This window comes from Littorina saxatilis, linkage group LG9 (genome assembly GCF_037325665.1).
Source record: "Littorina saxatilis isolate snail1 linkage group LG9, US_GU_Lsax_2.0, whole genome shotgun sequence".
NCBI classification, from domain to species: Eukaryota; Metazoa; Mollusca; class Gastropoda; order Littorinimorpha; family Littorinidae; genus Littorina; species Littorina saxatilis.
Window position 1 is genome coordinate 44,307,288 of NC_090253.1, and position 20,820 is coordinate 44,328,107.

Consider the following 20,820-nt stretch of genomic DNA (forward strand, 5'->3'; position numbering starts at 1 on the left):
CAGTCGGTTTTTTTTCTTGTCTGGAATAAAGACTTTTTTCAGCATTACCAGGCTATTCATGGTCTCATGGATCTGTTCCCGTTATAACACCCAAGTTAAGCAGCGAGGGGGCTAAGATGCGGATGGATGACCGTCTAAAAGGGCGTAGATTACTGCATATATATCTCTTCACCTATAACAAATGATTTCCTTCTTCACTTCGGCCTTGTTAAGATTTCATTGGTTTCAATTTGAAAGTTAAAGAAAATTTCATAAATTATGTTACAAATATGCAGTGTTAGGAATAAGAATACAAACATTATAGAGGAAGTTCTTTTGGGTGCAGTGAACAACAAATGTAAACTCTCTTGTTGGTATGTTTTAAAAATCTAAACGGTTCATACTTTCAATCTTGTAGGTAGGTTTATGTTCGCAAGTTCACATAAAATCATTTATGCAACAAATTCAGACTCACCTAATTTAGCCAAAACGATATATGACAAAATGTTGCATCAGTTGATTGATGTCAACGGAGGGACGATACTGCCTTCCGTGAAACATAATTATTTTTAGCCACCAAGCTCACCACTGAAAGCTAACATTATTTTAAACCTGGACAATTACCGGTAGCTCAGTTCGTAGAGCACTGGACTTGTGATCGGAAGGTCGCAGGTTCGAATTCGGGCCGGGATGGACACGGGTCAACTTTATGTGCAGACCCAGAGACGGAAGCCATGTCCCACCCCCGTGTCATCACAATGGCACGTAAAAGACCTTGATCATTCTGCCATAAGTGCAGGTGGCTGAATACACCTAAACACGCAGACACCTGGGTAGCGCGACTCCGTTGCTGCTAGCTTTCCACTGGGAGGAAACGACCCGAATTTCCCAGCAATCACCACAAATACATACTTTCAAGGTTGATTATTTATTGACAGAAGACTTATTTACAAAAATAAAAAAACTGCAGATATATGATTTGTCATGGTGGCCCTAAGGTTTTTTGAACATATAATAATAATAATAATAATAATAATGCAAACTTTTATAGCGCTATTCTAGAAAAATGTCTACTCTTAGCGCTTTACAATACATACATCGACCAAGCATACTATACACGCACAGGCAAAGAAACCGACCAAACATAACCAACAAACTATACATGCACAGGCAAAGAAAGCGACCAAACATACAATACACGCACAGGCAAGATAACGACCAAACATAAACAAACATACTATGACCAAACATAACCAACATACTATACGCGCGCAGGCAAAGAGAACAATCAGCACATGTAATAATTACTGACAACTAATAATGCAGGCATACAATGACAGTGACCAACCTTAACCCAACCTTAATGGTCACCCCAAACCCCCTTATATGTTCAAAAAACCTTAGGGCCACCATGACAAATCATATATCTGCAGTTTTTTTATTTTTGTAAATAAGTCTTCTGTCAATAAATAATCAACCTTGAAAGTATGTATTTGTGGTGATTTACTTACAATTTCATTGATAAATATCCAATAAAGTAATGAAAATGAAATGAAAAGTCTTCTGTCAATAAATAATCAACCTTGAAAGTATGTATTTGTGGTGATTTACTTACAATTTTTCATTGATAAATATCCAATAAAGTAATGAAAATGAAATGAAAAAATGAAAATGAATTATTTGATATATTTTCTGTTAGATCAAAGTGGGCCGATCTGTACCTTTAAAGGGGCATTCTAGAGCAATGTTTGCTAAGTTGTTTATTAGCTGCTCTTACTTTCAATCTTGTAGGCAGGTTTTTCTCTGTAAAACCCCCTTTTCTAACTAATGATAAATGATAATTAATTTTAGCCACCAAACTCCCTACAGAAAGCTACAACATTCTTTTTAAGCCTGGACACATTTTTTATATATATCTGGTGACCTTAAATCCCCCTTTTCAAAAGGGTGACTTAAGGTTGGGTTAAGGTTGGTCACCCCAAACCCCCTTATATGTTCAAAAAACCTTAGGGCCACCATGACAAATCATATATCTGCAGTTTTTTTATTTTTGTAAATAAGTCTTCTGTCAATAAATAATCAACCTTGAAAGTATGTATTTGTGGTGATTTACTTACAATTTCATTGATAAATATCCAATATATTTACTGGGAACCTTAAAATCCCTTTTTGGAGCGGGAGACCTAAGTTCCCATTTATAGTTATATATATATATATATATATATATATATATATATATATATATATATATATATATATATATAGTATACTTACAGGGGGTATAAGTCCCCCATCGGGAGCCCGGACCCCCCCTTTTATAACATTTTGAGCATACGGCCACCGGAGATCGGGGGACCTAAGGTAAATACGAATTTGAAAGCGGGAGAAGGGAGAAGGGAGGTAATCATTGCGTTACTATAAGCAAGACATCATAAAGTGTACTGTCTCCCTTTACTAGGATTAAAAATATCTGCCGTTTGAGATTTAATTTAAATTGAAGTTTGTAGTCAATATGTACATTATGTAAAAAAGGGAATTTATGGACCCCACACCTTTTTATTCCAAATCTCAAAAACAATTGAGTTATATTTTAAAAAAAATCAGGGTTAAGCTTCTTAACCTACAATCTAAAGAACTAATCTAAAACAAATCTGTTTGAGTCCTCATTCGGTGCAAGATTAAAAATTTCGAAGATATACGGCTTGATTTTGCTTTGACCCTGCAACCGGGAAAATGGCGTCCAACTCATTCAGATGTATGCGGTAAGTCATTTTTGCTTTCTTTGATTTGTTCTTTATCTAACTTATTTATCAAGTATTATTTCTTTCTTGTACTACTATTTGACTTGTTGTCAATTGTGTGCTTTGCTGGGAAGAATGGTAATAACATAACATAGGGTTACAAAGATTTACTTGAAGTTACAGCAAGTACTGAGTAGCGAACTTGCATGCGCACGTGTTTCCAGAAATCGGGAACTCGACTCGAAACTTTTGAACATATTAAACCATTTTTCTGACACTAGTGCATATATTTTGTTGACAAATAGTATCATTTAGTAATTCTACATCGAAACATGTGCTTGGTATTTCGGATAACAGACTCGTCTGAGGTGTCAGCTTTTGAGTGGAGAAATTGAAACTCGCTGCGAGATCGCGAGCTCTTCCGTCGTTTCGAACTTTTGCACTTTGTGGCTGGTTTTTCTGTGACATCATGTATGGACTTCGAGATTTTAATATAGATCTATATATATTTATTAACAACAACAGAACGTTAAACAGCTTGTTGTTACTTTTTAAGGAAACGAAGAAGAAATAAAAACGTAAATAAAACTTATAGTTATACTGTGAGTGTGACTGTCAGAAGCGAAACTGACTGAAATCAACATCGGGTCGTGTCCGAACAGATTTTCTTAAAAAAAGAAAACAGAGAAGTTTGAGTTGCTGACGACCGTTTCCTCAAGCAAACTGCTTCGATTTCATGTTTGACATTGTCGATGGTGTCCACCAGTTCTGGTGCATGTTTTAATGCAAAAAAGAGTTAGTTTCTGAGCAAGCATTTCTTTACAGCAGTCCCTGCAATGATGAAGGCCCTCCGAGAAAGAGAGTGAAAAATCGGCCACCGTTCTCAGCATCGCGTATCTGTGTGTAACCTTTTTCATTGACAAGATACTCTTGTTTCCCTGCAGCCTTGACCAGTGAGTCGGTTACCTAATCTGTGAACCCTTCAGTTGTGTTGCTTTGTCAAAAGTTAGACACAGTCAACTAGTTTTGCTCTGAGTGAACAGTGCAGCTGGCCTCAATTAGCCGGTGACACCTCTCTGGCCACAGCACCAAACAGTACATGGCTGGGGGGAGAGAGAGAGAGAGAGAGAGAGGGGGGGGGGGGGGTAGCTGGCTAAACTCAGTGGGGTGTCTGGTGTCACTGAAGTCAGCAGGAAGAGCATTGGAGAGAAATAGAGAGGTGTACTTGGAATAAAGGCCGTGAAAGGTGAATGCTCGCCCTAATAGGCTTGAGGTTTGCTGACCGATGTGAATGCGTGATATATTGTGTAAAAAATTCCATCTCACACGGCAGAAATTAATATGTAAATCGCCGTGAGCTCTTGTGAGAAACGGCGATTAATAAATGTCCATTATTATTATTATTACTCTTCCAAACAATTTCCAAGGATCAGTTGTCAGGGCTTAGGGTAGTCAGTGAGGGAGAGTGAGAGCGGTTTGTGTACAGTCCGACAGAAGAGTGAAAAGTCACTGCCACAAGATCGGCATGCAGTCAATAAAGCCAGACAAGAAGAATGATTATGACATGCGGCTCTATCTGCTGTTTTTTTTTATTCAAACTGGTTTTCAACGCTTATTCTCACAAAGCATCTGCACACCTGCCTCTGCCTCTGTGCTGTGTTTGTGTGGCTGCTTTCGTATGATGTCAGTGCATGGTGAGTGCGTTCACTGCCTTGTCACCACTTCCCTACCTTTTTCAGAATGTTTTCTTGGAGTTGGATAATTCTTTGAATTTGCGATTTTCCAACATCAAGACTTTTTGCAATCGCGATGGCAGTTTCTCCCTTTTTGTGTCTGTTCACAACATTCACTCGATTTTCGCGAGTTAAATATTTTCTTTTCTTTGTAGACGCCATGTCGATCTCCACTGCTCTTCTGTCCAAAGACTGTCTATTCTGACTGAATTGAACGGTGTGTGTTGGTCACGTGAGTTTGTTTTCTCGATGATTGGTTTGTGATGTTTACTCAGCCCACCCAACCATCACACCTCTCAGCGGTTAATTAGTGCCTTTGCTTACGCAAGACGGTTATAACTGGTTATAGCGGGGTGGTCGCTACACTGGTGACAACTATATAAGGAAACACATCGGTTAAAAAAAAAGGTCGTTGTGGCGGGGTAGTCCTTAGAGAGAGGGGTCGTTGTGAGGGGTTCCACTGTATTATTATTATTATTAGATGTATTAGCAGTGAGATTTTGTCATTTGAATTGTGCTATTTTTCCACTCTCAGTAACCATCTGTTTCTTGTTCCAGACACCCACATAGAGGATGCAGGTGACTCCAGCCCCGAGGTGGAGTTTGTCCCGCGCTACGATCGGATCGCAGGCTCTCGTGACAACTACAATGTGTTCACTTCCAACTTGCCAGGTGCTCAGAACGTGACCATTCGGCCAGCCAGTAGCGACAAAACCCCTGCTGCTACGGCGGGGGCCCGAACCGTGTCGCAGTCACAGAGAGACAGCGTTGGCGCCACTTTGCCCAGAGCCGGTGCACTGACTGTTGCTGGACTCAATCAGGTGAGAGTGAAGGGAGGGGTGGGGGTGAAAGAAAAGTAGGGTCCTAGAGAGGGGCATTGTTAGCGCAACTTTGTTCCGGAGCTGGTGCAGTCGACTTGATTATGTAAGGAAGAAGTGAAGAGAGAAATGGGGGAAGTTGGTGGGGGGGGGAGGGGGGAAGGGGAGAAAGGCAGGCATGCCTACAGACAGAAAGAGAGGGTGGTGCCCCCAACAATGTATGCAATTTTTGTGAATTAGAACAAGATACAGTTTATCATTATTTGTGGCAATGTGAACATGTCCAGGTTTTTTGGACGGAATTTGAAAAATGTCTGAAAGAAAAATGTTATAACTGTGACAGACTCAGACTTACACCAACACTGGTACTATTGAACCATGAAAACCACATGAAAACAGACGCTGCGCTGGTTTTGATTATATTTTATTAATATACTGTATCGTACCTTTCAAATGCCTGAGCCACCTGATTATACTGTAGGTAGTTTTTGCTCCTCTGCGCATTACATTGTGCAGTATCACAGTATTGTGTCATGCATTATATCCGCAGGGCATTAGCAGAGACTAAAATATGTTAGTTGAAAAAAATGTCCAGTCTGTTGTTTATTTTAAGGCATGTTCATGTTCTTTTGTGATGTTGCAGCATACACAGCAGTTTATTATTAATCAAATCCTGCTGATATCATAATTGACCAACCAACAAATGTTACTGGTATAAAAAGTACCAATCAACATAATCTCACTCCGATTGTCCTGTTACATACAGCTTGTTATTAGAGCTTTGACAAATTGTTCTGTTTCGAAATTTTTGTTCAGCTCATTCCAAAAGACAGTACCAAAAGACAGTACCAAAAGACAGTACCAAAAGACAGTACCAAAAGACAGTACCAAAAGACAGTACCAAAAGACAGTACCAAAAGACAGTACCAAAAGACAGTACCAAAAGACAGTACCAAAAGACAGTACCAAAAGACAGTACCAAAAGACAGTACCAAAAGACAGTACCAAAAGACAGTACCAAAAGAGTACAGTGAAAACCCCCTCTAAAAATTTGAGAAAATCAGGTCTTAAAAAGGAGGGAGTCTTAAAATGGGGGTAATTTTACAGAGGTTATGAACAGAAAGTCTGAAAAAACAAGGTCTTAAAAAGGAGGGAGTCTTGAATTGGGGGTGTCTTAAAAGGGGTGGTTCCACTGTATCAATGTTGTTACGATGCTGCGTTACAGGCAGGGCGTAACGGCACCACACCGGCGCCAGAGACTGGAGCCTTCAGCGGTGTGCAGTACAGGGCTCCTGCCCCCGGCCCCACCCTTCGCTGGGAGAACCCTCACTCTGACCCCTACAGTGTGCTCAATGTCTTCTCCAGGAACCAACGATATGTCAAAGGTACGCCAGTCACAAAATCACATCAAGTTCAAAACAAGTTGAATCATCGGTTTCAGTTGTGACATGCTTGTCATCATTGTGACACACACACAAGCAGGGACTTCTTCTTCGTTCATTGGCTGAAAATCCCACGTTCACTTATGATCATGCACGTAAAAGTGCATGATCGTTTTTACCCTGCCATTCAGGCAGTCATACGCCACTTTTGGGGGAATGCAGGAGACAGTCATGTCCGGAGTCTTTTTTCTTCTCCCAGAGACTTTTGTCAGAAGTTAGCCAGTTTCCCTGATCTGCTTCGTGTGAATATGTCCCAGAATATTTTGAAGAAATCACCAATCTTCAGTTTTTTGTATTGCAAAAAAAAAAAAAAAAAGGAACGAGATAAGAAAAGCTAAATTGTCTGGCGTTCCAGTCAGTAAATGTTCACATGTGGAATTTGGGGGCCCGGTAGCTCATTTGGTAGAGCACTGGACTTGTGATCCTAGGGTCGCAGGTTGGAATCCGGGCTGGGGCGGACACAGGTCAACTTTATGTGCAGACTCAGAGACGGTGTCCATGTTCCACCCCCGTGTCACCACTGTGGCACGTAAAAGACCTCGCTCATTCTGCCACAAGTGCAGGTGGCTGATTACACCTAAACATGCACACACCTGGGTAGCGCGACTCTGTTGCTGCTAGCTTTCCACTGGGAGGAACTGACCTGAATTTCCCAGTGATGGGACAATAAAGTAATGAAAATGGAAATGAATATTTCCACCACCTTTTGTTCCAGCCCCAGGACGCCCCGACAGACAGAGCGCCCGAGACAGGGACACTCACCCTCAGTCCAACAGCACACAGCTCAAGGATCCTAAAATGACCTCCCAGCAGGTCGTCTTTGGCCAGACGCTCGAAGGTCACCCCATGATAACCCGCACGACTTACACGCGTGTGGAAGCTACGCTGCAAGATCGTAGCCAGGCGTCACAGCCGTCTGCATCAGGCAGGGCAAGAGCCACGAGGTAAGGGGTTTGAATCTTGTTGGGGAGGAGGTATGAGAGTACAGTGGAACCCCCCTTTTAAGACCTCCAAAATTGCGAGAAAATCTGATCTTGAAAAGGAGGGAGTCTTAAAATGGAGGTAAATGTACTGAGGTCATGCAAAGAAAGTCTGAAAAAGGAGGGAGTCTTAAAATGGAGGTAAATGTACTGAGGTCATGCAAAGAAAGTCTGAAAAAGGAGGAAGTCTTAAATCGGGGGTCTTAAAAGGGGGGGGGGGTGTCGGGGTCCACTGTAGTGGTGATGATGATAGTCTAGAGCCACTATTTCTCTCCCTCTCTCTCTCCATTTGCCTTTGTGACTGTCTTCTGTCTTTATAGTTGTCCCTCTGTGTGCATTTGTACACACATTCCTTTGCTTACCTAACTACAGAACTGTGCACTTGTTTTAGCCGTCAAGACAGCTTCTGTAATAGTGCTGACGTGTCCTCTCAATATGAGGCTTATATCGCGCGTATTCCATGGGTATAGTTCTAAGCGCAGGGATTTTTTATTTTTTTTATTTTAATTTTATGCAATTTATATCGCGCACATATTCAAGGCGCAGGGATTTATTTATGCCGTGTGAGATGGATTTTTTGAGTCACTTGAGAAAAAGTGACTCTATGTAATCGGTCAGTGTTAGTCTGTCCGGCCGGCCGTCCGTAGACACCACCTTAACGTTGGACTTTTCTCGGAAACTATCAAAGCGATCGGGCTCATATTTTGTTTAGTCGTGACCTCCAATGACCTCTACACTTTAACGATGGTTTCGTTGACCTTTGACCTTTTTCAAGGTCACAGGTCAGCGTCAAAGGAAAAATTAGACATTTTATATCTTTGACAAAGTTCATCGGATGTGATTGAAACTTTGTAGGATTATTCTTTACATCAAAGTATTTACATCTGTAGCCTTTTACGAACGTTATCAGAAAAACAAGGGAGATAACTAGCCTTTTCTGTTCGGCAACACACAACTTAACGTTGGGCTTTTCTCGGAAACTATAAAAGTGACCGGGCTCAAATTTTATGTGAACGTGACTCATTGTGTTGTGAATAGCAATTTCTTCCTGTCCATCTGATGCCTCATATAATATTCAGAACTGCGAAAGTGACTCGATCGAGCGTTTGCTCTTCTTGTCTAAACATGTTTTGCTTTCTCGGTTTCATTCTGTGTTTGAGTCTGCAGTTTGACAATATATAGGGGGGGGGGGGGGGGGGGGGGATAAAAGAGATATTTTCTGTCATCAGTCAGACTGTTTCAGTGTCAACCAGTGTCAAGTGCTTTGTGTGGTTACTCCTATTGCAACTGTGACTCATTAATGTAAATTGGTTGATTTATTAGTGATTTTACACAGAGAGCTTACATACAAAGTTTCGTACCCATGCAGTTAAAGGGGACCTCCAGTCAAAATTGTTGCCTAGTTCTTCTGCTTATCGGAATCCTCACCTTTCTAAATGTCTGTTACCAAATTTTTGCTGCACATACTGACATAGATACCGACTTTCGTTGGAGCGAATACAATGGCTTGAAAATCACATAAATTATGTTGAGAGGCTCACAAGTGGCTTCCGTGACATGGTTTACCACACCACAGAGAGACCTGCGATGTCAATTTTAGCTGTCGTGTGAGTGCACCTGCACTTCAGTTGACGCCATAGGCGCTTGCTATAACAATATGATAATCAAATAATCACTGTTAATGGTAAAATGTATGTTCTCTGTAGTGGGGCTCGTATGTTGCAGACGCACTCATAAATCATTCACATCTTGCAACAAACATCATACTTTGTGGTATTGTTCCTTATAACTATTTAAGGGATTTCAGATACAGAGCCACTTCAGAAATCGGTTTTTTTGTCTTTGATAGGGAATAAAAGGCTGCATTTACAGCAGACGAAATTCGTACCAAAAGCGCTCAGCAGTAAATATTCCCAACTCAGCAAATGTAAACTTCAATGGTTTACCATGCACCAGAAGTTGTCTGCTGATAACACATGCATGACATAAATACTCTTAAGGGTATTTTTGTGTTCTGGTATTTAATTTGATCGTTTTTAGAATTTTATATATCCGCAGCATGAAAATTCAAGATGGCGGCCTCCGCGGCAACATTGCGTGTTTTGATTTGAGCGAAAACAACGTTTCTGAAGGTAAGTTTTCAAGAATACGCATCCATTCACCAATGTCACATCATTTTACTGTTTAATTCTCCCCTGGGGTCTGTTATTCATCGGGTGAAGCGCTGAAGTGCAGAGTAATCTTGCAATAGCTCATCAGCTGGATTGTGATGCTGATAGATCTAGATCTATCTGTTGTCGTGTTGATTACAAGTAAGGAAATCATGATCGCCACGCTGGTGATTTTAAACAGATTAAACGAACTTTGAATAAAAGGCGAGGAGAAAGAGATTGTTCATGGTATGATAAATGATTAGTCCTGCCTACGTTAAGGATAAGGTGGGGAGGGGTAGAGTCAAAAACTGAGTGAGGGTAGGCCAGATAGTAGGATGACCAGCTGGATATAAAAACACTCCACTCCCCATGTCTTTACAGTGTTGTGATCAAACTTTCAAAGACGGTAGGTAACAGACAAAAGCATACAGTGTATGCTAAATGAGATAAGTGGTTTTGAAAAATGAAGAGGTACCGCTCTTTGAGTTTTACAATTTTGGTTTGTTGCTTGTTTCTCATCCTTTTGCTTATTTTAAGTTGACCGTGCATTGGTGTGAATTTTATTTTTACAGGATATATACAAGAGTTACACCACATGCCGGTTCCTGGGAACAAGCGTTCTGCATTTATTCCGGTGCCACAGAAGGGAGCCGATTTCACTAGTACTACTGTATCAAGGTTTGTTACCTAATACATCTTAACAGTAAGATTTTTTTATTTGTATAAATTGGAACATGTTTGCACATCATTTGTAAGCGACCTCTGTGAATTTGATGGGTTTAACGTACGAACCCTCACTATGGTCAACATTCTGTTAGCGACTGTTTGAAGCGAATAAATGTAGCGGTCAGAAAGATTCCAGAATCAGTTGGGTCACTGGAAACTGTGTTTGTTTGTTTTTTAACCTGAAACAGTAAGAATTATACGAATTCATGAAATACAATTTTCTTTCATTTTGGTCTGTTGTGTGAAGACTTGCTAACCCGGCTTTGACCGACTCTCTGAGATAGTAAACATTATTCAAATACATTCAAATAAAAATGTCACTTTTCATCTTTTGTGTGAAGGGTACCACAGGCTGATTTCCTGCACCATGGATGTAGAGGAGGCCAGACAGTCTGCTTCTCATTCCAGCTGTGTTGCGTTTTTTTCTGCTCGTGAAGTGTATCGCCACATTGCCAAAGCCATTGGCCAAGAGAAGTCACCCTGTCTGCCCATTTTGCATAGCCTTACAGGCTGTGACACTATGTCGTTCTTCAATGGTATTGGGGAATCAGAAGGCTTGGGAAGTATGGCAAGCATTTGAAGACGTCACTCAAACTTTCTTCAGGTTGTCTGCTCCTCTTTGTAAGCTGAGTACCACTGACAGGGCAGCACAAGAGCTTTTTGGTGTACATTTGTAGGACAAAACCAGCAACGTACTGGGTGTAAACAGTGCAAGACGGTACCTCTTCAGTAAAAAGAGCTGCCAAATTGACCATAATCCCCTTACAAGTGAGGTGCTGCTGCAGGACATGAGATTGAGAAGAGCCATCTACCTATTAGACTTCCAAACTCTGTGGGCTGGCAGTTCAAGGCTGGAAAGTGGGAGTCATTCTGGACGAGCTTTCAAGAGGTATCCAGCGTGTGCCGAGAACTCATGAGGTGGGCCTGCAAGAAAAACTGAACAACAAAACGCTGCAAATGCTGCTAAGAAGGACTGCAGAGCACAGCTCTCTGCAAATGTGCTTGCATGCCTGTGAAAACTGTTAGCATCTAAACTGTGCAAAAATATTATTGCACCCATTTTCATTCCCCAACTCAAACTTTTATTCCTGTGTCATTTTATTCAAACTGTCTATGCCATTAAAGGCTCGCATCTTCGCTATCTGGCACATTTTTTTTTAACATCATCATTTACGCCGTCAAAATAAGGATACCCTTGACGTGACAAAGAGATGTGACAAAAACTTCGGGTACCTTTTAAAAAGCCGACGACAATTCCTGAGGCACAACTGGGTCACTGTTGTATACGAAGAGAAAGTCAACTTGATTATCCATCCAGAACAGGTTGTTTTATTTCGCCATCTTGCATATTTCTAGTGTTGTGCCATTGTACCTACTGATGTATGTGTCGATCTCACGGATGAGATGTTTATGTGTCAAATTTGAGGGATACCCAAGTCAACTAAAATCCATGTATTTTAGCAATGACCAAGTGGGTTGCGTTGAAACTTTCAGGAATGTGTGTCTACGCACGAGGCGTAGTTCAACCGTTTGAGTACACTTTCAAATCTTCACGAAATAATATTTTAAAAACTGCCACAGGTTTGTTGACTTACATCCCACATATTTTTGACTTCGCATGTATATATGACAGATGGTTGTTTCAAGTACTGCCAAAGTTTCTTTTGAGTATAGACACTTGCCGGAATGTGCTAGTTGTATAAACACATGAGAACAAACAACGTTTTCGAAATACAGCGTTTATGAATTTTAGTCGACTTTTGAGTTGATACATTACATTTTTATCAGTTTTATTTTGGGGGTACCCTTATTTGGGCGCGGTCAAATAACCCATGTAAAGGCCACCTTTTATCTTAAAAGTGTTCCAGTTAGCCAAGTTGAGTGCCCTCAATAGCATACATTGAATATAACAGCACAGGAATGAATGTTTTCGTTTTGGTATGAAAATTGGTGCAATATATTTATTTTTGCACAGTTTAGGTAATCCACAAATTCTTCAACCCTGCCACCCACACCGTCCAATCATTCTCTGCACCAACAATACATGTATTGTTTTGTTTAAAAATGTGTTTGTGTTAGTTTCTATTGCAAGAGAATGTCTTGTAGCATCAAAAATGCCTAAATACCCTTTTTATTGGCGGCCATTTTGAAAATTGTAAAAAAACTACTGATTTCTTATTTTTTTCACGGTGGCTCTGTATCAGGTTTTGTTAAGCAAAAGCAAATGTCCATTTACGCCAAATTTGCTGTTAATCACATGAAGTGAAATATGCCTAACATACCCAACCGTTTACACTGGCGGCCATTTTGAAAAATTGTTTAAAAACTACCCATTTTTTTATTTTTCGCGATGGCTCTGTATCAGGTTTTGTTAAGCACATAAAACTCTTCATATTTGCTTAATTTGGTGTTTGTTGCATGATTTGAATGATTTTGCAACATAGGAGCCCCACTATTGGTAAATAAATTGTATTTTAGGGTCGCCCAGAATTTTGCCAAAACATCAGATACATACCTTTGTTATGGCTCATTTTATTCAGACATTATTCATCTTTCATGTGCTGCAATTGTATTTTGCATAAACAAATCATTGTTTGAGATAATAGCCTTTTAGTTGGGTGGGTGTGGTGCTGACAACACCCAAAATGGCGACCCAAAACAGTAAAAAATAACATTCAGTCACTCTCCTTCTGTACCTAATAACAAGGATTACTCCCTTGAAAACCTGAAACAATGGGCACCTCCCTATCTGCCATTCAAAATGGCCGACTAGACCGTTTACTGTGTCGCGCATGCTGTGTTCATTTTACTTTCAAGATACATTGTGTGTAGGTGTGTTGAGTGTATTTTAGGGTATTGCAGTTTGTTTTGGTAAAGACTATGCCCGGGGATAAAAAGTATGGGCCTTCAAAGCCCAAGAAACGCAAATTTTGTGGAAATAAGCACATGAAGAAGCAGACGAATCAAAACAGCGAAAGTATAGCATCGAGTGACGAAACTGTAAGTGCTGAAAGTTCAAGTTTTGGTACAACTACAAGTGAATCAGCAGATTGTACCACTCGATCGGAACAAAAACTAGAGAACCCTGCCTTGTACAAACTGATCTTTGATTGTAGTAGTGAGGAGTCTGGTAATGAGGAAGAAGATAAATCAGACAGTGAGTGGGAAGAGAGTGAGGAAACTGATGATGCAAATTTGACTGTGGAATCTCCAGCAGGGAACAGAATAGTTGACATCAAAATTCTAGGTGACAACATTTCAGCAAATTTAGTGTGTATAGCTTTTGCTTTCATGCTGTGCAACTGTATAAAGTAGAAAGGGTCTAGCAAGCACCTTTGCTTTCCATTGTGTCAATCAACACTGTGATAGGCAGCAAACTTTCTCTTCTTCCCCCCAGGTTCCTGTTGGTAATTCTGTTGTCAACACCGTAAATCGAAGAGCGGTGTTTGTTATGAGATGTGTAGGAGCTGACGTATCTGAACTAGAAACATTCCAGTTACACCGCACACTGACCGTTTGGTATAGCTGAGTTTGTTCGAAGATAAGAGGGTACAAGCTGCTTCGGAATTTTTCTTGTTACTCGGGGTTTCTCCAACCACCCCCCCCCACCCCCTTTCTGTGTTTTATTCTCACACAGTGTGTGCCATTCGTTCGTGCTTTCTCTCTCTCTCTCTCTCTCTCTCTCTCTCTCTCTCTCTCTCTCTCTCTCTCTCTCTCTCCCCCCCCCCCCCCCCCCCCATTTGCATGCATGTGCCTTGTGTTCTATCCAAGTTTGTGTGCTATTGTGTTCGTCACTACTTTATATAAAACTCGAACACATTTCGTGTCGAAAAACTACTGCTTTCTGGCATAATTTTTGATTTTTCTTTCTGAAGTGACGAGCTCATTCTCCCCAAACATACTGAACAAGGCGGAGCTTGGCTCCTTTTATACCAGGAGTCGCCTCTTTAAAACATGAAACCTGGCGTTTTTCAGTGCAGTGGATTTTGGTGCAGTTAAGTAGAGTTATACGGAGGTGTAGCTAGAAAATTTGATGGTCGGACAAATCGTCCTGATCAACAAAACTTTTTCCGGTCATTTGACCGTTTCCATATATTTTACGGACATTTAATGTTACAAAAACTCTCTCTTTCTCTCTCTTATCAAATGAGAAAGCACACAAACACAGCTAACCTTCAATCAGCTTCTGACTAGTAATGAACTGACAATAAAAATAAGAACAAACCAATATGGTGACACTACATAATTGTTTTGGAGAAAACAAAATGTTAATTGAAGGTTGTCCTACTTCCTGGGACTGTAGGTTGAGCTGTTGCATTGATAACTGAGGCAAACTAAGACAGACTGATGCTGTGTTCCAACTGAAGAACCTCTTTCGCTTGTTTTTTGGGTTGATTCTTCTCCCAAACCCGATACCGATGGTTGCGATGCTGACGCCAACAGATCGGTGGCCTCGTATTGCTCACTTCCCTGTTCATCTACCAAAACCCTACCCCTACTCCCAAAACATTCCAGAGTTCTTTGATGTTTCTTTTTTTAATCAGGGATTCAATGGAGGCCATGTTTACATAATCTCAATTGGACCATGAGGACGAATACGAGTGATCGTTTTCTATATATATATATGTTAGCTTGTAAGTTTATTTGCCATCTTGTTTAATAAACGGTTTTAGGTCTGACCGATTTTATAGCAAACTGAGCGGTCATGGACCGGCTTATCATGTAAATGGACGGACATTTGACTGGATTACAATTTTTCGGACAATTAGGAAAAATTCCGGTCTAGGACCGATATCTGACACCAAACCACACCCCTGGTTATAGCTTCTTCTTCTTCTTCAGCGTTCCTAGATCAGGCCTCAGATTTTCAGTCTAATATGGGTTATGAAATTTGTGGTCAGCAATTTGGCGCACCATAAGGACAGAACAGAGGGATGTTCAGAAATATCAGGGATGGGAATTGACCCGCAAATCACCCATAAGCCCCCCCCCCCCCCCCCCCAAAAAAAAAAAGTTGTATGTTTCTGGTCACCTGACCCTACCTATTTTCCCTGCCGACTCGACTTTGTTTGCATTTAAAACAAAACAAGAAAAAAATGGTTTTTCGAAGGAAAAAAAATCCTGTTTTTTGACAAAATAAGTTGAAAAGATGTTTTAAAAAAAAGATTCCCGACCTACCTACCCTATATTTTTTAGTCACGTTACCAGAAACATACACTTTGGGGGGGGGGGGGGGGGGGATCATAAAGGTGAATTTCCGCCTTTTTCACTTTTTCCAATTCCCATCCTAAATAATGTGTAAAATTTTCTTCTTTCCTTTTGCTCTACCAGGACAAACAGTCGAATGTGAACAAGACGGTAGTGATGCTGATGCTGAATCACCTTGTGAAGAAGACGAGGGTCCGCAGCCACCGATACAAACAAAGAAAGGCGAGTGATGTCATCTCGGCATATTGTTTGGAAACCAAGTGGATACCTGGTGTTTTTCAGTCGATTTTGCTGCACACCTTCATTGCTATTTGACTTTGATCTGAAATATGATGTAGAATCACTGCTAGTCTCAGCCCATGAATCCACATGTTCTGTACATAGTTTTAACGATCAACATATATGGCCAAGAGTCTGATTTGGCGTCAAACCAAGTGGACAGGGGTCCTGTTTTGCCCACATCAGAGCTCCCTGTAGGATTCAAAACAAAGAGTCATGATGACCCCCTGTCCAAAAATCTGGAAGTCATTTTGGAATTTTAGGGAGTCATATTTTATCTAGGATTTTTCTCAAAGTTTAACGTGTGTAAACTAGCGACTGAAGGCAAGGAAAACTTGGCTTGCAAAGTTAGTTATTTCGCTACACAGTAGTAGTGAACGTCACGCGATTTTGCTAGCGTTGTATACTTGTGACTTTGCATTCGGAAACGCACCTCAGTGGTGACGTTCGGAAATAGTGTCTGCTGTGCACGGAAGCTTCTTCACAGGGGTCAAAACCTGCGCAGTTGACGCAGTGAGTGAAAATCTCGGCGTGATTTCAGTGCGTCAATTACGCAGAATCATGCGTTATCGGCAGTTGTAAAAAAACAAAAGTGGGTAAAGTACCGTATGTCTTGTGCACTTGTGTGTTAATTTGTATGATACTTGGGAATTGTTGCTATGCTGTTGGATGCAGGGGTGCTAGTTGTCTGATTCAAAACGGATTTCTGATTTGGGATGTTTGCTTAAAAATAATTTCCGATTTGATCAGGTCCGATTCAGGAATTAACTCTAAAGATTTCGATTTCTCATTACCGAGAAAGTATAGCTGGCGATGTCGTCTGCTAGACATCCCACGAAAGACGCGGCAAGCGTTACTCCACTCCACTGCCACTGAAATGTGGCGCTTTCAACAGCGTCATCACCCTGGGGCCACGAATCGGATCATAGATTGCACCCCCACCCACCCCGCTCATCAATTTTTTTGGCGTCAATTTCCTATAGCTTTCTTGTGTGTTTTCATGCTTGACTATTTAGTCTTCCGATTTAGGTGCGCCAAAAAAATAATATCTTGTGGATTTCAGATTTGGAAGGTCTTAGTCACCAGCACCCCTGTGGATGAAATGCTGCTGCTAAAACAATTTGTTGATTTTTTTTCTCAGGATTTCCTACTGAGTGTGAATCTATCGAGTCTGACCAATCAAACCATTCAGCATCTGAGAGCAGTGTGAGTGTAGAAACTAAAATATATATGTCGTGCCCATATCACATTACCTGCTATTCAGACTTGGTCGTGTGACACGTTTTCTTCCACACGAGATTACGTTGATTGTCTAACGAAGCCGTCAGGCTGAGTTAGACATCAGCTAATCGAGTGTGGAAGAAAACTCTGTCACACGACCAAGTCGGAATAGCATTTATGTCACAGCTTCAACAGAGGAGAGAACAAACACGTTTTGCGTACTCAAGCTTGACAAACCTAAACACAGGAGCAGCCATTGTGGAGAGATCTACTTTTTGACGGAAGTGAACGAACAACTATGAATGACGTCTCGGTATATGTGAACGACGTCACAGTCATCGTCACAGTCTGTATCTTTTGAAGCATCGCATTCTTCGTGACGTCTTTCTGTGTCTGCATCCGCGAAATGTTGTTCTTTTCGGGGTCTTTGTCATCTATGTTCAGAACTCTGTCCTTCCAGTTTCAGACTAACAGGCCTCCTGAGCGAGCCACTTTCCAAGGGCAGCTAAATTCGCGTATGGGAACAGTACTGTCGTCTGGGATGCCGTTCTCAGTATTCTCAGCGTTGAAGAATTTGTAAAGAGAAGAAACGATAACAGCAGGAGAAATAAAAGTTGTGTGTGCATTTTGGGGCTTTTGGGGGGACGATTTCGAGTTTGAATCCGTTCTTGCACATGTTCCAAAGCATGTAACAATCTTGCACACGTTTGCTTTAGTAGTGGCAGAGAAGGAAAGTGTGTGACATACTTGCCTATTACGCGTAATGGGATATGGTGTGATATGGGCACTACATAAACACTGATAAGATAATGCAATGGTCAATCCAAACGTTGGTTTTACTCAAAGCATCGCTTATTTGTGCATAGAATAAAATAGACAATACCCGCGCTGTGAGGGGAATGTGAAAATGGGTGCATCTGTGTGCGTGGAATCGTATGGGGTTGATTGTTTTGTTTTGATTTTTGAGTCACTTGAGAAAAAGTGACTCTATGTAATCGGTCAGTGTTAGTCTGTCCGGCCGGCCGTCCGGCCGGCCATCCGGCCGGCCGGCCGTAGACACCACCTTAACGTTGGACTTTTCTCGGAAACTATCAAAGCGATCGGGCTCATATTTTGTTTAGTCGTGACCTCCAATGACCTCTACACTTTAACGATGGTTTCGTTGACCTTTGACCTTTTTCAAGGTCACAGGTCAGCGTCAAAGGAAAAATTAGACATTTTATATCTTTGACAAAGTTCATCGGATGTGATTGAAACTTTGTAGGATTATTCTTTACATCAAAGTATTTACATCTGTAGCCTTTTACGAACGTTATCAGAAAAACAAGGGAGATAACTAGCCTTTTCTGTTCGGCAACACACAACTTAACGTTGGGCTTTTCTCGGAAACTATAAAAGTGACCGGGCTCAAATTTTATGTGAACGTGACTCATTGTGTTGTGAATAGCAATTTCTTCCTGTCCATCTGATGCCTCATATAATATTCAGAACTGCGAAAGTGACTCGATCGAGCGTTTGCTCTTCTTGTTTCATTGGAATACGGAGAGGAGATCAATGGGGATTTGAAATCCGAACCTGAATATGTAGTTTTGTAACTGTTATATCCCCGAAATCAATAATATACAACTGTTGATTAAAGGGCCAGTCCAGAGCAATTTTTGCCATGTTTATTTTTAGCCGATCTGAATCCCAACCTTCCTTCCTAACTATATTCCACCCAAGTTTTAATCTCCAGGAAGCTAGCATTCCACCACTACTGCACTAGAAAGAAAACCCAGTATTCACGCCCATATGTACTAAATACGCCACTTCTTGGCCAAACAGCACATGTTCATAACTTGTGTAGTTCACAGAATGATCGTATAGTAACAGCGAACCCCCTACTGGCACTGAAACTGCATTGGTGAGCACTCTGTATGCTATGCAGTCGGGGAGACCATCACATATTTAGAAACTGGCGTTCTACCCCCAACAGTAGACCAAACAGCTTGTGCACAACCACACTATCAACCCAAGAAAAATGCACACTTCTAAGTAAATAACTAAGCCCGTATTTCAAATTTTAGGCAATGGGTAGCTATCGTACAGATAATGAAAGCGGTGTCATTCATACCCTCCGCGACAATCACAGCTCAACGCACAGCACGTTCCATCGACCGGCCCATCAGTATTCTATAATAGCGACTGGCCCAGCACTGAGAGAGAGGCTCTCTCTGTATACCAAACCAATCCCCAAAGCTAACGCCTGCCTTGCCTGTGGTCGAGCCGACGGTCAGGCGAATTTCGATTTAAAAGTTTAAAGGTCACTTCCGACGTACACGATCGGAAGATTGTTGGATCGTACAGCGCTTATAAATACTTTTGAGACATAACAAAAATGGTCGCAGACATTTTCCAACGTGAGGATTCCAATAAGCCAATAAAAAGATGTACCTTTAGGTATAGATTTATCTGGCAGGATAAATATTGGTTTAGACATAAATGTTTATCATATTTTTCGTGCTAGCAATTATGGCATCATATTAGGATAATGCATATGTAATACCCACAGGGTAAGTATTGAAAGAAACCAAAATTATAATACATTTGTGGGATTTTCATGCCGGTTTGTATTTAAATTGTTTGACAGGATGCCTCATACCGACCAGACACGGAAAACTCTGACGCAGACTCTGTATCTACCGTGTACTCAATTTTGCCACTTGTACAACCACCCCCTACAAAAGGAAAGGTGTCCTCTTCAAATGAAGGTATTTTTTTCAAAGACAAATAACATTGCCAGGTTTCACATGCATGGCAGGGCCAGACTACCGGGGGGGGGGGGGTTATGGGGGTTGCGCAACCCCCCCCCCCCCCCCCCAGCCTAATCATGTACCTCACTTATTTAAAACATTTTTTATTATTGTTTATTTTATGCCGTTTCATGCAAGGAGCGACCATTTTCCTATCTCAGAATATAACCTACCCATCAGCTTCAGGGGGCTTTGCCCCCTCACCCCCGCCAAGGGGATGTTCCCCCTAGCCACCACTGGCAAACCCCCCCCCCCCTCACTCCTCTTAGCCTAGTCCGGCCCTGCATGATACAGTATGACTTTTTTGTGTATAAATAATCTGTTTGTACTGTGCCTGTGTTGAGCGGAAAATTGTTGCCCTGCTTTAGCTCATGTCAACAATTGGACTGACCAGAATTGATTTTGGATTACTGAATAGAAGTGATATCCGATCGGATATCCGACTGTGATATATTTCTTGTAGTACCAGTTCCAGGACCGAATACCAAGTGCATAAATAGCGTAATTTGCGTAAGTGACGGCTCGTGATTGCTATCAATTTTCTCAAAGATGGGGCTTGGCTATCCTATGTTATCCCACGGCAGTGGGGCGGGGATGTAGCTCAGTCGGTAGCGCGCTGGATTTGTATCCAGTTGGCCGCTGTCAGCGTAAGTTCGTCCCCACGTTCGGCGAGAGATTTATTTCTCAGAGTCAACTTTGTGTGCAGACTCTCCTCGGTGTCCGAACACCCCCGTGTGTACACGCAAGC

The 20,820-nt window shown here is 41.4% G+C and overlaps 1 protein-coding gene across 1 annotated transcript in view; it reads left to right on the forward strand.

The window, feature by feature from the left end:
• Positions 1 to 116: 116 nt before the first annotated feature.
• LOC138977214 (uncharacterized) overlaps positions 117 to 20,820 on the forward strand; it is a 30,450-nt gene continuing 9,746 nt past the window's right edge. The window contains exons 1-7 of the mRNA XM_070350119.1: positions 117 to 144; positions 2,640 to 2,741; positions 5,012 to 5,274; positions 6,497 to 6,656; positions 7,429 to 7,657; positions 15,904 to 16,002; positions 19,910 to 20,030. Of these exons, the coding sequence (XP_070206220.1) occupies positions 117 to 144; positions 2,640 to 2,741; positions 5,012 to 5,274; positions 6,497 to 6,656; positions 7,429 to 7,657; positions 15,904 to 15,922 (801 nt within the window). The 3' untranslated portion in view covers positions 15,923 to 16,002; positions 19,910 to 20,030. The remainder of the gene's footprint in view (positions 145 to 2,639; positions 2,742 to 5,011; positions 5,275 to 6,496; positions 6,657 to 7,428; positions 7,658 to 15,903; positions 16,003 to 19,909; positions 20,031 to 20,820) is intronic.